Below are 17,450 nucleotides of genomic sequence, written 5' to 3' on the forward strand. Positions count from 1 at the left end.
ACTAGTGTACACCAGGAGGCAAAATACCATACAAGTATAGAGTTTTGTCTGACATGATACAGGAAATGTACTATGTTATATAGTCATACATTCAAGCTGTGCCCACTTCACTGACGTGGTCAGTCACAGGGCACCTACATCACTATGGTCTACAATATTCTATTCATAAGAAAAAGCTGATGCTATACTTTTTAAAAGTTTTCCCATGAGAATAATACAGCCTTGCAAAGCACCTGGTCAGTTATAATGTCTTTCTGTAAATGTTATTCTTTCAAGGTTTCAGTCCTGCTCGAACACAATAGTCAGTTCAGTCTTGTAATACACTTCTTTGTTCTTCTCGCAACATTACTTTTAGCAGCTGTGCTTTATCTCTGATAATATTCGCAAGGCCAACCATCTCAGAGGAAGGAAGAAAGATTTTCAATGCTTTATACATTTATTTTCCTGACCCAGCAGATAATCATTAGTGAAAAACATAAGCTTGCTGAGCTGGCTACTGCCAGGGTCAGAGTTCAAACACACTGCAGCTCCAAAGCTTCAAGCAAATACATGCAAGATCATTCTTACTGCCATATTGTAAAATAGAATAAAACGCATTACATACTATTTGCTTTTAAGCTAGCACTTTATATATGTTCAAATACATATTTTTCTAACATTTTCCTCCCTTTTAATAATTTTTATTCTATTCAGAAACATAAACAATATCATATTGTTCACTAGCCTTCTCCTTTAAGGACTTTCAACTAAGCAAGTCATTTGGTTTATATTTCGGAAAGAATTTCATTTGGAACCAATAGCTCCAGTTCAATGTCTTGGTACAAAGTCTCAGTTACAGATATATCAACAAAATCTTTGACTAATCTTTTCATACAGGGGATCCCACAACAGACACAAGCCCCTAATAGGAGCAGACCAACACAAATAGCAATCAAAATATTCATTAGGATTGAACCCCACCCACCAAATAGACCCTGGAAAAAGTTCGTCAGTGGGTTTGGGCCTGGTTCAGTCATGACCGATACCTGCTGTATTACCTCTAAGTGATCATTGATATCATGTCGATTGTCTGGTATGAACGCACAGCATTCTTCTTTGATAAGCGCGCACGTACCACCTCTCGCCACTAGGGTGAAGTCAAGAGCCATTCGATTTTGTAGCACAACAGTTCTCATTGCATTCAGTTCATCAGTCACAAGTTCGAGAGCGGAAAAAGTTGCATTACTCATTACTTCGAGAAGCTTCGACAGTTTTATCAGCTCCCAGATCGATTTGACTGCTCCATAGGCTGGGAATATTCCAGCCCAGGATATAACACTGTCACTCAAGTCCATATGAGTCAATTTTTCTTTATATTTCACGGACTGATGATCCTTCCAGCCAGCTTCGATTTTTCCCACTGGATTTACAGGTTTTCCGATTGGATTTTCAGGTTTTTGGGCTACATCTCTTACATTTTGTATCTTACCTAGAGGTAACTCTGCAGTATGCCTTATAGCCGGAACCAGATAACCCAAAAAACAACTGCCGGACCAATTCTCAGGTAGCCATTTGTATGCCTTTTTCCCACAAACAAAATAACAATTTTCTACTTTAGTACTGATGCGGGTTAACTCTGAATGAAACATTTTCTTGTCTATAACAGACAATTGTTTATGCAACTCAGGATTTTTCTGCACATCTCTTATTATTGTTTTCATTAAGCTCAAATATGAATCATAATTTGTGCTACAACTAGTAGTTTTATCTTTAGCCTTAATATAGCATTTATAAAATACAGTTATGTTACAGTTACTCCAACCCACTTGGAGTGTATCATTTTTATAGAAACAAACAATTCCTCTCTGTGTAATAGGCAAATACAATGCAATCTTGTCCTGTGATCTCACAGAACCTGTATCAAAAAGTAAGTTTTCCCAAGTCTCATTTATCCCCAAGGGGACAGCGGACATCAACAGCCCTCCATATGCTGTTGGTATTGCAGTACAAACCCAGCAGTTTGAAATGTTCATAATCTCTACATATACACGCTTCATAGCCAGGTATGTGTTAAAGTTTGGATGCCAGTCTATAGACAGTTCATCACGTTTCTCCACTTTCATTTGTACGGTTATATGCAGGAAAAAACACAACAAAAGGAAAGTCACCACAATCATAGTCAATAAATGTATAGTTAGCAAGATGGTTAAACAATATCTTCGCGGTTGCTCTGTATTTTTACTCATTTTGCTCTTGGTCATTCTGCCTTTGTTGTGTATCAGTCACAAAATGTTTATCAAGCTGAAAATTCTTTACCAGTTTACAGTGCGTCAGGTGGACCCAGGACGACCTCTCAGCAACTTTGACTGCAGTAGGCATCACCAACAGTACCTGGTACGGACCTTCCCACTTCGGACTTGTCCAGTTCTTCTTCTTTATGACCTTCAGCCACACCCAGGACCCAGGGGTCAGCACCGCTTCTGGTCTGGTCTGTTCTTTATCTGAAAAAGAGTTCAACTGCAAAACAGTTTTATTTGTTAACAGTTTCCTCATGTAACTAGCTAATGAGCTGTCAAGCCTCTAGCTCTGCAGGCATGAGAACTTTCCACTGTGGCACATAATATGCCCTTCCAAATATCACTTCAAAGGGGGTCAAACCCTTTACATTTGGAACTGTTCTCATGCTCAGCAGTGCCAAAGGCAAACAGCAAATCCAATTTTTCTGTGTTTCATTTATTAACTTTCTCAACTTGCTTTTCAAAATTCCATTGTACCTTTCCACCAGTCCTGCAGACTGTGGGTGGTAAGCACAATGATTCTTCAAGGAGATCCCAAAGAATCTCCCAAGTTGCTGAATTGTCTGATTAACAAAGTGTGTCCCATTGTCACTATAGATTCTTTCCGGTATGCCAAATCTATGAATTATTTCTTTTATTAGGGCTTTTGCCACTGTTGCTGCATCCGGATTTTTTAGTAAGAAAAGCTTCTACCCATTTGGAAAACATGTCTATAAATTACTAAACAGTATTTTTTCCCTTCACATTTGCTCAGTTCTATGAAATCCATACAGATAGTATGGAACGGATATGGTGGTATAGGAAAAACTCCCTTGCTTGGGTTTAAATGCTCCTTATGCATGATGTTTATTACAAATATGACATGTTGCACAAAATTTTTGTGTAAAGTTCGTGAATCCATATGTTTGGAATATTCGATTTACTAACTGTACCATCCCCCCTGTTGAGACATGGCTCTGCCCATGGCTCAACAAAGCTGCATATCTAAACAAATTAGACGACAATATTGTCTTTTTCTCCTTGGAGATGTACAGTCCATTTTCGAGGATTGCACCTCGTTTCTCCCATTTCTGTTTCTCAGCTTTTGTAGTTAATGTCTGCATCGTTTTCAACATTTCTAAATCTAAAATCTCAGAGGGTTGTAATTCCTCATTCAAAAATAAAGTTTGAGTCTGAGTCTGCTTGCTTTGCAGCTGCATCAGCTCGTGCATTACCTTTTGAAATCGCATCCTGTTGTTTCGTATGGGCTACACATTTGCAAATAGCTACTTTGGTAGGTAACTGAATAGAATCTAATAAGTTCAAAATAAGTTGCGCATGATTAATCGGTTTGCCAGTAGATGTTAGCATTCCCCTATTTTTCCATTGCTGCGCAAAAACATGCACTGTAGAGAAAGCCTACTGACTGTCAGTATATATGTTCACACATTTGTTTTTCGCTAGAGTGCAAGCCTGTGTTAAGGCTATCAATTCTGCTGCTTGAGCAGGCAGGTTATGCTGTAGGGGTTGAGCTTCTAAAATCTCTGTATCTGTGACTACTGCATACCCTACTAGATTCTTCCCTGTAGGACCCTTTCTGCATGAACCGTCCACATAAAATGTCACCTCGGCATCATCCAAGGGCATATCAGTGAGGTCTTGTCTGGGCAAAGTTATTTGCTCAATTTCCTGCAGGCAACTGTGTGGTGTGCCATCCACAGGAGTTGGAAGGAACGTTCATGGATTTAATGTTGTACAACGTTCAATTACCATATGAGGTTGGCTCAGCAATATGATCATACAAGAAAGATGTCTAGCAGGAGATAGATATGCTATTTTTTCTTGCAGTAAAATTATCGCGACTGCATGAGGCACTCTCAATGTGAGAGGGTGGAATAACACCACAGAGGCTGAAGCCTGTACTGCCATTGTAGCTGCAACTACTGCTTGCACACAGTGAGGCAATGATCATGCCACTGGATCTAACTGTGAGGAATAGTAAGCTATGGGGCACTGCTTACTCCCATGCTGTTGCGTCAGAACTGACGTCATGTATCCCTGTTTACAATCTACGGTTTGAAAAAATCTTTTGTGATAATTTGGAATTTCTAAAACTAATGATGAAGCTATCAATTGTTTCAGTCTGCAGAAAGCTGTTTCTGCTTCAGGTGTCCATTGTAATACATCTTGTGCTGCCATTGGTGTTTTATATATTAAATCAGCCAATGGAGCAGATTCTAAGGCATAGTTTGATATCCAGCTTCGACAAAAATTAGTCGTTCCCAAGAAGGACATCATTTCCTTCTTGGTTGCTGGTTTGGGTGCCTGTAAAATTGCTGTTTTTCTGTCTTCGTCTAGTATTCTACCTTCATTGGATATTACATATCCTAGGTATCTAACCTGTTTTCTCCAAAGTTGTAACTTACTTTTGTTTACTTTGTGCCCTTGTGCTGCTAAAAATTTCAATAATGCTATTGTATCTTCCCTGCATTGCTGTTGGGTGGGGGCTGCTAGCAAGATGTCATCTACATAAAGTAGAATCTGACTACCTCCTGGTGGTGTAAATCCTGCCAGGTTGCTTGCCATTTCTTGTGCAAATATCGTTGGACTTTCACAATATCCCTGTGGTAGCCGAGTATAGGTATATCTTTTACCTTGAAATGTAAATGCAAACCAATACTGGCTATCAGGATGTATAGGTATTGAAAAGAAAGCATTGCTTATATCTACCACAGTAAAATATTTCTGTTGTGGCTTCAAATCGTTCAACAAGTTGTGTGGATCTGGCACCGTACGTGCTCTGGGTATTATCGCATTGTTTATGGCTTGTAAATCCTGTACCATCCGCCATTCCCCGTTTGCTTTTTTAACAGGAAATAGAGGGGTATTACATGGTGAATCTAGAGATTCTACCAGTACTCCTTCCTTGAGTAATGCTGCTATTATAGGCTTAATTCCTTGCTCTGCATCTTTGCTCAAGGGGTATTGTCTTTTTTGTGGTCTAAATGCTGATTTTGGTGTAATGGTTACTGGTCCTGCTGTTCGAATAAGTCCTACATCTGCTTTACCTGTTGACCAAAGAATGTTTGGTATATCGCACAGGGCTTTTTCTTCTTCTTCTAACAAGAATGCTAATCAGCTGTCTTCACTATTTTGTAAGTGTACAGCTGGACGTGTCTGTGTTAGCCAATTCAATTTCTGTTTTTGTACTCCCTGTTCTGATAATTCTAAATCAGTTTGCTTTTCCCATCTTGTTACTTTTTCTCCTAAATCTGCCCATTTCACATCTTTGCTCTTCGTCAAGCTGACATGTGGCAGTCTATTGGACTTGTACAGCTTCATGAATTCCTGAGGTAGTGAACAGCTTACTACACTGTTTCCCTCAGTATCCCAATATAAGGTTCGTAACACCAATCTGTTAGCAGGATTTTTGAACAATTCTTGCTCATATTCCTTATCTGGTCCTGGCATACTACAGTAGTATAGAGTACAATGTAACAAATGCTGTTGGTCAGTGTCAAGGGAGGGGACCTTACTGATGGCTACATTCATCAGTTCCTCGGTTACTGCCCCTGGACCAGTCGTAACTAGATCCTGGCTGTACCAGTAAAAAGTTTCACCCTCCGATCGCACCACAAAAGTATCCATTTGTCTTTGTGCTTCCATACCCTGCATAGTAGGAACTACCGCTATGCCGAATACCTGCATAAGATCTCTTCCCAGTAAGTTTACTGGACATTTTGCAGAAACTACAATTTTACTTTTCTGAGTCATACCTGAAACAGGGTCAGTTATTGCTATATCATGGGAGAGTGGCTCCCTGTATAGCTGCCCATTTGCTGCTTTCACTAATATATAGTCAGGTGATTCAGAGTGTTCTGGTAACTTTGAAGGATGTATCAAAGTCCGTGACGCTCCTGAGTCACACAAAAATTTCACTTCCCTTCCTTCCACCAGAAGTGTAACTTCCGGTTTTGTGTCTGCCAAATAGAGCTCCAAGCACAGTAAGGCCAGATCTAAAATTTCACTTTGCTCATCCTCTACATCTGCTTGCACTTCCTCTGTTCCTTCCACTACATTTACATTTGTCCTTTGTTTGTTAGTCTTTCCTGATGATTTTTGATTTCCATCACTATCATATAGTCGGTCCTCATCACCTTTATTTTCTGTAGTCTCCTTTTTATTTAGCCTGCAATCCCTTGCTAAATGTTCTTTCTTACCGCACTTAAAGCACTCACCTTTCTTTTTTCTCTCTTCAAAATCTTCTGACCTTTTGTCAGATTGTTTATTTCCCTGGGTATTTCTCTTACCCTTTTTACCCCCCTGTACAACGAAGACCTCTGCTCCATCCTCAGCTGTGAAGACCTGTGTCTTCTTTTTCTTTTTACTATTAAAGTGTCTCTCAGCATGTCTAGCATATTCAAGTAAGGCTTGTAGCCTGCTTGTTCGATGATCTATCATATGCTTTGTAATAAAGCTGCTGATAGGTGCAATGCAACCTTTCTAAAACGCATTTTTCAGTTGCTGTTCATATGAGCTATCATTTGTCTGGCTTTCAGGAATAGCCATACCACTATGGTTATTGAAACATTCCAATAATCTCCCATAGTACCCATCTACAGTTTCATTCTCTTGCTGTATGCATTGATTAATGCAAGTCCAATCTGCTCTAGGTTTCCATTTTTCAGAGATCCGGTCTGTAAGACCTTTCACTCTGTTGTCTAATTCTGCGTCACTATGTAGGAGTGGTTTAAGCTGTGCGTCACGAGAGTTCCAGGCGCCACAAATCATGTGCCAGTCTGGACCTACAATCTGTCTAACTACCTTTTCTACTTCTTCCCCATTCAAGTGGTAACTTAGTCTCATACCTTGTAAATCTTGTAAAAACTTTGTGTAATTAATTTTCGGATGAGGGATTCCCTCTGTAGCTTTCCGAATATCTTCCGGTGTCCATGGTCTATACACTAGGAGAGTTGGGTCCTGCCCTTCCTGTACTGCCTGAGGATTTGGTACCTCGATTAGTGGACAGATTTCTTCTTCACTCTCTTCTAGTGTGTCTCTCCCTATTTGATATAAATCTGTGTCCCTAAGTGTTTTACATGTCCGGGATCTAGTTTCGATAGGTTCTCTAACAAATGGTTTTAATGCTCCTGCGACTTCAGGATAACGTGGAGGTGGACTAGCCTGTCCTCCTGCTTCATATCCTGAAAAAGGCATTGGAGGGGGCGGAGGGGGAGGGGCCATTGCTATTACTGTGTTATTATACTCTTTGTCTAAAGATAATGTTTTCGCATTTTTAATTTTCTGTTCCCTTCGGTTCACTTCCTCAATCCACCTATGTGCCTGAGGAATGCCTAATTGCCGTTGTTTCTTTGCCTGACCTTCTGCGTCAGATTTAAGTTGTTTTAAAAGTTTAACTAACGAAATTTTATTTAATTTACCGTCAAATTCGCATTTATTAACCCATTTTGTATAATACCTTACATTATCTGCTCGTTGTAATTGCATATATTTTGCGTCATCAGTTAGGGGCAGATCTTGCGATTTTTTTAGTGCACTGATTGCCCATTTCGAAAAGAAAAATGTTACGTAACCCTTTTTTACCACGTGGTATCTCAGTTCCTTACACAGTTTATCTAGAATAACTGCCTACCTTATTCTGTTTCCCTGATCTCTGACAAAATATACAGTAATTTCCTTTTGTCCCTGATCTGCATAACAAATCTATGACAATAACATTTACTGTAACCTAGTCCCTGATCTAAAACAGAAAAAAGGCAAATATCTTCCTACCTGAGCCTCCTGGGTCAACCAGTTCGAGACCGCTCTTCGGCCGCAGATCAGAAAAGTGGCCAGCCTCTCAAAACGACAATTCAGTCGGAGGTCTTTGTGTTTCAAGAAGAACTGTTTCGGTAGCTTCTCCTGCGCAGTATTCGACCACCGGTACACTCTGATCTGTAGCTGTCGAGGGCTTCCGGTCAAAGAAGGACCAAACTGTTAAATAAAAACAAAATGAGAACAACTCAGGAGGCTCAGATGCAAAAACTTTACTAGTGTACACCAGGAGGCAAAATACCATACAAGTATAGAGTTTTGTCTGACATGATACAGGAAATGTACTATGTTATATAGTCATACATTCAAGCTGTGCCCACTTCACTGACGTGGTCAGTCACAGGGCACCTACATCACTATGGTCTACAATATTCTATTCATAAGAAAAAGCTGATGTTATACTTTTTAAAAGTTTTCCCATGAGAATAATACAGCCTTGCAAAGCACCTGGTCAGTTATAATGTCTTTCTGTAAATGTTATTCTTTCAAGGTTTCAGTCCTGCTTGAACACAATAGTCAGTTCAGTCTTGTAATACACTTCTTTGTTCTTCTCGCAACATTACTTTTAGCAGCTGTGCTTTATCTCTGATAATATTCGCAAGGCCAACCATCTCAGAGGAAGGAAGAAAGATTTTCAGTGCTTTATACATTCATTTTCCTAACCCAGCAGATAATCATTGGTGAAAAACATAAGCTTGCTGAGCTGGCTACTGCCAGGGTCAGAGTTCAAACACACTGCAGCTCCAAAGCTTCAAGCAATTACATGTAAGATCATTCTTACTGCCATATTGTAAAATAGAATAAAACGCATTACATACTATTTGCTTTTAAGCTAGCACTTTATATATGTTCAAATACATATTTTTCTAACAGTAGTGGTTGCTTGGGTGTCTGCTTTGGAGGTCTCTGCTGCTTAGGCAGATTTTTATTTAGAGCCTCCGAGTATGTTTTTGTGTTTATGTGTTTGGTTTGTTGTCGTGGTAGGTCTATGTGAGACTGGAATTGTAGTGAGTGTGGTTTCCTTCTCCTCCTGACTGGTTACGCCAGTACTGAGTTGAGAGAGCTTAGCTTCCAGTTTGGCTATATGGTTGCATCTCTCACATGTGTTGGAATTTGTTGGGAGGAGGAGAGGGTTGTCTGTGTACATGAGGCAGTTGTAACATTGCCTCAAGATTCCCAGATTCACCAGCTGGACCGGAGAGGAGATTGACAACTGACCTTTGGACATGCTAGAATAGTGTTGGGAATTCCTTTATAATTGAAAAAAGGGCCAATGGGGAACAAGGTACTCAAGGGGAGTTTGTGAGGGTGTAGTGCTTTTCATTTTTTAGAGCTGACTTATATAATTGCTTTAGTGAGCAAGTGCCAGGTGACTTAAATGCAATGTGTTACAGGTAACTTAAATGCAAAAACGACAAACAGTAACTTTCTTTCAAGTGAAACAAGGAAATAAGTACAGTAAGCAATGCAGATATCACTAGGGATCCACAGAAGTGCTAAAAGGCCGGGTTTTAGGTGGAATTAGCGTTTCAGGGAAATAAACAAACAACAAGCATACACATAAAGCTCACTTGCATTCCCCTACTGGCTTATACCCTAGTTACACCACTACACCAGAGCCTATGTCCTTAGCAACCACTACTACCTGTCATTGTTATGAGTCTGCATGCTGCCCACTATAATGGCAAAATTACTTTTTCACATTTAACTGCCTTTTTACAAATTTTTTAAACAGCCACTGCGTTCCACTTAAACAGCCCCATATATTAACTTTTATTTTTACGATTTTTCCACACTTTGTCTTCGCCAAGGGCCACAGTTTTGGCCACTGGCATGCCTAATGAACATAATGCATGCTTTACTTTAAGCTGTTTAATTATACTAAGCATTTGTGACATGTAAAACACAATTCCGTAGCGCTCAGCTGTACAGATTTTTTCGGAATGTCCAGATTTTTCCTCATATTTTTGGTCTGTTTCTCATAAAATCGTGTTTTTTGGCAAATCGTTGACGGTTAAAGTCAGAAAATGACAGACATTTGAGTTTCAGACTTCATACCCTTCAGAAAATTTCATGCTGATGCAAAACCTACAATTCTATCATTTTTCTAAGTTTGTAAGAGCAATATTAAAAAAAGTGTCCCCATTACCGTATTTGTTATTGTTGTTCCACACTATACCGCTACGTGTCGATACAAGAGCAATGTTATAAACGTGTGCAATTACCATCACGCTTGTGGCCAACGAGAACATATAATGCTCTGCCAGTGAGGGAAAGAATATGTATTCCACAGCTGTCTATAACAAATTTATTTGTAAGTGTAGGAAAGGAAACTTCCAGCGGTATAATGCCCCTTTGTTACTTGTAACAAGCATATGTGATACCCTTTTAAACATTCCTAGCTTGTTCAGGTGGTCCGTTTGTATTTCCTGCCCTCAGAGTTAAGACGGTTGCATTTCCTCATTTAGACAGTAGCTGTTTAGATCACGCTTTTTTATTCCGTCGTGAAGCTTCGCTTGTTTTTTTTTCTGTGTTCTCATCATGGCTTTCATCAAGAAGAAGGAACGTCCGCGGGAGAGGTTGGTCACTTTCATTAATTTTGGCACGACTTTTCAAATTTTCCGCTTTTATAGCCTGGTCACTGCAGTCCGCAATACCTTCGCCTTTAGAAACAAACGTGAGATAGTGTCTACCCATCTGCGATGTATGCGATGCTCAGCTGACATGAAAAATAAAAATCTGCATACTAAACCCCCGGCGTTTTTCACAGGCCGCAGTAAGGAGGGGAATTCATTGTTTATGTTATGATTTGTACGCAGAATATTGGTGGGTGTGTTCGTCTTACTATTTCCTCCCAGTAAGGAATTAAAATAAAAATGAGTGTCTAAACTCCTGGTAGGGATTTAGTACATGCTTCCCTGGTACCGTCAGCGTCTTTATCCACACCAGACATGTACTAACCGACCTCGCGATGACATTTGAGGGCTGTGCCTGTAAGCTTTTTAAACAGTTACCTAAAAGGAGGGGTGGGGGTCTTAGATCGGCCTGGTTACCAGATGTGTGAGTTCCTTTAATGTTCTCGTTCGGTGAAAGACCGGGCCCTTTTTAGACAGAAGTTCAAACTTCTAGAGCAGTGCAACTGCTGAAATTTACATAGACCTCACAAGGGGATGAGTGTGCTGAAACAAACGCTTGCTTAGTTTCTTTTCTGAAACTAGTTGACAACTCCTTTTTGGCTCCGAGAGTAGTCTTTGATACAAATGAACGTTAAATGATTCAGTCCTACAACACTGGCATACAAAAAACATATAGGTAAAAAGTATATTGATGCAGTTTGACTTGCAGCTGCTGCCAGGGGGTACGGCCGTTTTCAATGAACTTCCATCCTCTTTCAAGAAAGGAAGCTGGTCTCAAGCTGTGCGTTTTTGGTTCATTCCTCCACCTACAACTCATTTTCCCCCTAGGGTCGCCAGCTTTTCAAATGCCCAAAGTGGGACATTTTTTTGTAGAAACGTCAGATTTTGCAGGGCAACACATACCCACAGAGGGACTGTCCCTCACAAAGTGGGACAGGTGGTAACCGTATTTTCCCCATGTTTACATATGGGGATAGGTCGGGATGTGATAACAGTGACAGTAACGTATAGCTATGTCCGTACCGCTGGGGATGGTTCTTTAATACGGTCATACCACAAATACACACACCTATGGCCAATTTACGGACTCTACTCCACCTACCACATTTGGGAGGAACTCGGGGTACCTGAACAAAAAACACGTACATTCTAAGAGGATGTGAAAACACTTCACACAAGCTAAAAACCGAATCTGACAAGACCTTCCCTCTTGTGAGGTGACAACTCCACCCACTGTGCTACCCTGCCTCCTTGACTCAAATAATAATAGCATTACAGTGTTTTTTTTCTAAAGCTGATTGGTAGTAGATCTCATTCTCTAAAATAATAAACAAAAGTCAACCCACTTTAAAGATGTACCAAAACCTCAGCAAGTGTTTGAAATCACAGGGAAGTAGCAGTAGAGAGACCACTTAGTGGGCAGCTGCTCTTCGGCAATAAAAGTCAAACACCACTCATCAAGTTGCAACAGTGTTTTCTGAATATTTTTTTATTTACTTTCAATCCGTGTTGTGACCATTGTTCAGTATGTTTTATTTTCATTTATATTGTACATTTGTTTATATATTTTGTAGGTCAGGAAGGGCAGCTGTAATGGTGCCTACCTTGCATTCTTCTCGTGTCCAGCATCTACCTTTCTGTCTGAGCAGAGTACTGTTTTCTTTTCTAGTAGTAACATGCTTATTTGATATCAGTTTTGTTAAATTTAACCTGAGCTATGATGGGTGAGAAGCAAACGTCATGTTAATGTTTTGCATCTGTGTGTATGTACTATTTTAATTCAGTTAGTACTTAATGCATTGGAGTATGTTATGATCAGTTTTTTGAGAAAAGCAGTTTGCTTCTGTTTTGTATATATTCTAATGTTCATAAGTAAGCATCTGATAACGTCTCTCATGAGCTGATCTTTAAGTTCTGGCAACTAAGAATATCTGAGGTAGTATTCTTTATTAAATCCAAGCATTTGTATTTAATGTTGAGTAATATGCTGTTTAACTTTTGGATTTAAACATGTTTTAGGAGGTGATAGTTACAGTGTCAGCAGATTGTGTGCCCCAGAGGTGGGGTGCTGCACCACTAAAAGTTTTATCTTCTGTCTTTTCTGTTCTTAATACCTTTTTCAGGAGCTGATCTGAGGTACATTGTTGACGGTCTATAGTTAAATCATGAGTAAACGTGCTATAGCATTCTCATGGGGGCAAAGTCTGTTCTTTATTCGCATAAACTCATTGTTTTCCCCCATCATTGTAATTGTGTTTAGGTAAAACAGTGCCAAATAATGATTTTTTTTTTTTATTACAGGCAGGAATTGTGAACTAGCTATAGGAAGGGATAAAGAGAGTAAAAATGTAAATGTGGTGGTGGGTGGTGATCAAGAGAAATAGAGGTTATTAGCCAGGAGAGTAAGCCAGCATTTTTGGAGCTGCACACCAGTTTAAATATAGCGCCCCCCCAAGAAAAAAAACTCTAGAGATGACTGGCTTAAGCCAAAAATAACTAACCAATCATTTTAGTTAAACAAATAAAATGTATAGACCTGAACTGTGATAACTGCCTTGTTAATTAAGTGCATCTCTCTGCTTGAAACGTTCTTTTAAGACCTACAGACCATACCTATCCATAATTATTGGTAGTAGGGGTTGATAAAGTGGCAGTTAGTGTATTTCATCTTGTTGTATTCAGATGAAGCTATACCTAAATGGATATAACCAAGCGTAGCTTTATCCAAATTTAAGGAAAAAAAAAATCACTTCTTTTTTTTGCAGGAGAAATAAGTGCCCTGTACTCCTCATGTGGAGTAATGCATCACCCACTCCCCCCATATATGAGAAATAAGCGCCCTGTGCTCTTCATGTAGAGTAATGCATCACCCACTCCCCCCATATACGTGTGTGTGTGTGTGTATATGTGTGTCATCCATCATATGAGGAGGTTGTTTGCAAGTTGAACAAGAACTTCAGTACTTGCTGTTAGGGATTCTAGGGAGATTGAGTCTAATAAGAGGCATGCATTCACACTGTCTGGAGTGTTGAGTGTACAGAAGAGCACACATTTGCACAAGATCCAGCATAGTGGCCATTACAATATGTTTTTCAGCCATCTGGGAAGGTTGTTAGGAACATACAAAAATTCTCTTAGCCGTGCTAGGTGACATTTGTTATCCTGAGCACTCACCTGCCTTTCTTTGTGTTTTTGCATGCTAGAACTTGAGAGGAGCTAGTGTACCAGAAGGGGACATGGAGCTTGATGGACATGGGGGAGAAGAGGGCAAAAATATATTTAAAAAATGTCATGCTTGTAATTTTTTTTATTCTTGCGCTGCACTGCTTCAGGGATGTTTAGCAAGTTCTTCTGATGTGTGATAGCCATTCATCCATTCTGTGCCACCAAATTCCAGGGTTTGGATATGCCACTAGTAGATGGAAGTATTTGGCTTCATTTTTCTGTCCTAGAAATGACTGGAACCCTTCCCTCATGTCTTGTAGGTGGATCATATGATCCTCCTAACACCTGTGGAAAGAGAGGAGTGGCTGGTTCCATCAGATCTTTTGAAGCAGTAGAGAGATGTGATACTGTCTGGTTTCTGCAGGATGTCTCAAGACTTGAAAGTTATGACTTGATTTTGTGTTCTTTTTATATTTACAATTATAGTTTATTGTAAAAGTGTTAATGCTAGATATTGTTGATGGTCTTTATTGCACTGGCAGCTTAATGGCCCAGTAGAATTTAGAAGACTACTTTCTGTGATTTGTGCTTACTAGGCATCTTTATTGCTGATTTGTTTGATGGTAGTTTGTAAATATATTTTCTGACAGGGACTTTCATCTTTTAAATCTGCTAGAAATGTTTTGATTATACTGTTTATTCCTGGAAAATTTTTATTTCTACCAATTTTGGCATAACAGGTGTCAAAGCAAATGTTAGTTCATTCTTAGAGTTGTAAGTTAGTGTTGGCTTAAATGATGGTTTCACTACTGTCGTGTGTGTGTACGCGCGAACACACACACATGTGCATATGTGAAGCCCAAACCCTTAATGCAGTAGAAGCATTGCTGTGCTCCTCTGAATTATTTTTAGGCTTTTATCTTCCGTTTCTCCCTTGCTAGAAGTACTTAAAATTTCTTTCCGTACCTGGACAGAACAGTCAGAAAAAAGACTAAGGGAAATAGTTACCAAGGTGTCACAGCTTGGTAACATGATTATGAATCTCACAGTGATGAGATGTGTCACAGCTTGATAATGTGTTCTGGAATATCATAGTTATAAGCCTGAATTCATATAGGTGCTGATTGACTGAACAAGATTCCAGCAGTATGACAGCAAACTCTGTCACCTGAGAAAATGCTCGGAAGGGTTGAAACAGTAGTAACGTAGACGTGAATGAGGGAAATGCTCAGAATACTGTTACAGTAGAACTGGATTGTAACAGATTAGCTGCACAATAGCTACAATTAAGTACGAAATGTTTACGAAACATACTAAGCGTTTTGAGTCTTCTGTCTCTACAGCTGATTGAGATGGGGATTAATTACAGCAAACATGCTTATTCTGAAGGGGACATTTTAAATAGTTCCCTGTTAGTCCTGAAATGCTGGACTCAAGAATAATTTATGCTAAGCATATGATGCTGCCACTTAGTTGCAACTGATTTTAAGATGTCTGCAGTTCCACATATAACTCTGTGGATCCTGTGTGCTTCTAAAGAAGTGAATGAGAGGCCATTGGTGCCCAGAACACTATACATGACTATAAGAAGTCTTCCGCTCTCCAGTGATTCTCACAGAGATATATAAACTACTGTAGCTCACCATCGAATACTGGTATATCATGTTGTAAGGATATACATCCAGTACCCTTACCTGAAAGAGGTGACCATGTGTCATGCTGTATTTCATTGTGCTGAGCCAAATATCCCTTCATCTTTACATGTGAAGAACAGAGAAACTGCATCACACATACAAAAGTTTTATTTGTGGCAGATAAAAATACAAATTATATGATTTTAATGTCCAACACAACTCTCAGAAATCCTTGCCCATATACATTTAATTAAAAAAGGTAAGAATTTCAATGAGTCCACTTTCCTAATAGTATGGTTTTATTGTTGCAGTTTGATGTAATAATAACTAATTAGTAAGAACTTTAATCCCCCAAAAAGGATTTCTTTAGATATAAAGTTTTAGGAGTGGATAAATCATTTTGACTGTTGAAGTCGTTCTTTAGGATGGAAGAATGTACAGCTGATCACCAAATGCAGCAATAAAAACATGGTACTAGGAAAGTAGGCTCACTGGAATTCTTCTCCTGTATGTGATATCTGTATATTTATTTATGCGTGTGTCCACCCACTGATGTTTTAATTGACAGTTGGAAAACTTGTGTTACTCTGAACAAATTACACTTTCATTTTATATATCTTGTAAGTACAATCACCATCAATATCCATTGTAAATACTTTTTTGTGTGTATTATGCTTGGTCTTATTTAGTAATGTTAATATCCAAGTATTTTATTAAGCTTTTTCCCTCTGATATTAATTGCATCTAGTTCATGAATGAAAAGGATCAGTAGATAAGCTCACCCACCTGGTTAACAAAATAAATAAATAAATAAATGTGGGTGAGAAAGCTTTAGTGGTCCAGTTCACTTTAACTGAAACAAATAAGTAAAAGGAGTGGATAGACCCTACAGATGGAGAATAGTAGTAGAGCTAATGGAGAGCTGGTGCTGAGAGATTAAGAGCAAATGTGATTAGGTGGAGTCTAAAGAGTAAGGAATAGCAAAGGTTTTCAAGACAATGGACAAGTTAGTCAGGGAACGTTGCACAATAATGAGGTGTTCCTAAAACAGTACCATATAGTAAAACCTAAGACTATCTTAAAGCTTAATTGTTATAGTGGACTGCTGTCCCTTTGTACAACTTCTGAGATGAGATTTGCAACTAAAGGTATGCAGGATATGGGGCCAAGAAGTAGAAATCAATGAGAAATCGACAATGGTGACACTGTCAAAAGAAAGGGAGAAAACAGTAATTTTTGGGTAGTGCCAAGATCCTGGGAAATAAGATTATTTCAGAGTACGTGGTGCTAAACTATGGTGGCTCTGCTGCAACATAGATTAATGTAATGGACAATGAGAGGGAGAAGAATATGGTTCTGCTAGGGTACAGTCTTCAAAGGAAAGACAGGATGCCTATGGCAGTACCATTCAAGTTTTAAAAACATTTAAGGTATAACATTTAGTGGGAAATGAGAGAGGTGCAGTACAGAGACTGTGTTGTAGAGGCTGAGATAAGAGAGTTGTTTTTAAATGATGAAGAGAGGGGATATCCTCTCTGGAAGTGAGATGCAATTTGAAGGCATGATCAACAGTATGGTTTAACGTCAACTTAAGTACATAGTCAAAGTAAAATTGGGCTTCATAAGCACAGACTTTGAAAAAAAAAAAAAAAGAAACAAAGAGCAGTGCCTCATATCCTGTAGCAAAATACTATAATGGCAAGATGGAAAAGTAATGATTGCATGTCAGAAAAAACAGAGATACACTAGTATACAAATTTCAAACTTTATTTTGGAACTGTTTTTACTACTACAGTAGTACTAGTAAAGCAGTAGGAAAGGCAATTTAAAAAAACAAAGGAAGTCAAAAGCCAAAGGATAGGAAATCCAATGTGGTTATTAAGAGAAGCTGTCTTTCACAGATACATAAAGGAACAAATAAAAAC

The 17,450-nt window shown here is 39.0% G+C and overlaps 1 protein-coding gene across 1 annotated transcript in view; it reads left to right on the forward strand.

Annotated features, from left to right (window-relative positions):
- The first annotated feature begins 9,633 nt into the window (after positions 1-9,633).
- The window catches only part of NSMAF (neutral sphingomyelinase activation associated factor), a 2,091,028-nt gene continuing 2,083,211 nt past the window's right edge, over positions 9,634-17,450 (forward strand). Inside the window, exon 1 of the mRNA XM_044065485.1 lies at positions 9,634-10,669. Within this exon, the coding sequence (XP_043921420.1) occupies positions 10,632-10,669 (38 nt within the window). The 5' untranslated portion in view covers positions 9,634-10,631. The remainder of the gene's footprint in view (positions 10,670-17,450) is intronic.

Source organism: Protopterus annectens, chromosome 3.part0 (assembly GCF_019279795.1).
Source record: "Protopterus annectens isolate FY-2018-M chromosome 3.part0, PAN1.0, whole genome shotgun sequence".
In the NCBI taxonomy this organism is placed as follows: Eukaryota; Metazoa; Chordata; order Ceratodontiformes; family Protopteridae; genus Protopterus; species Protopterus annectens.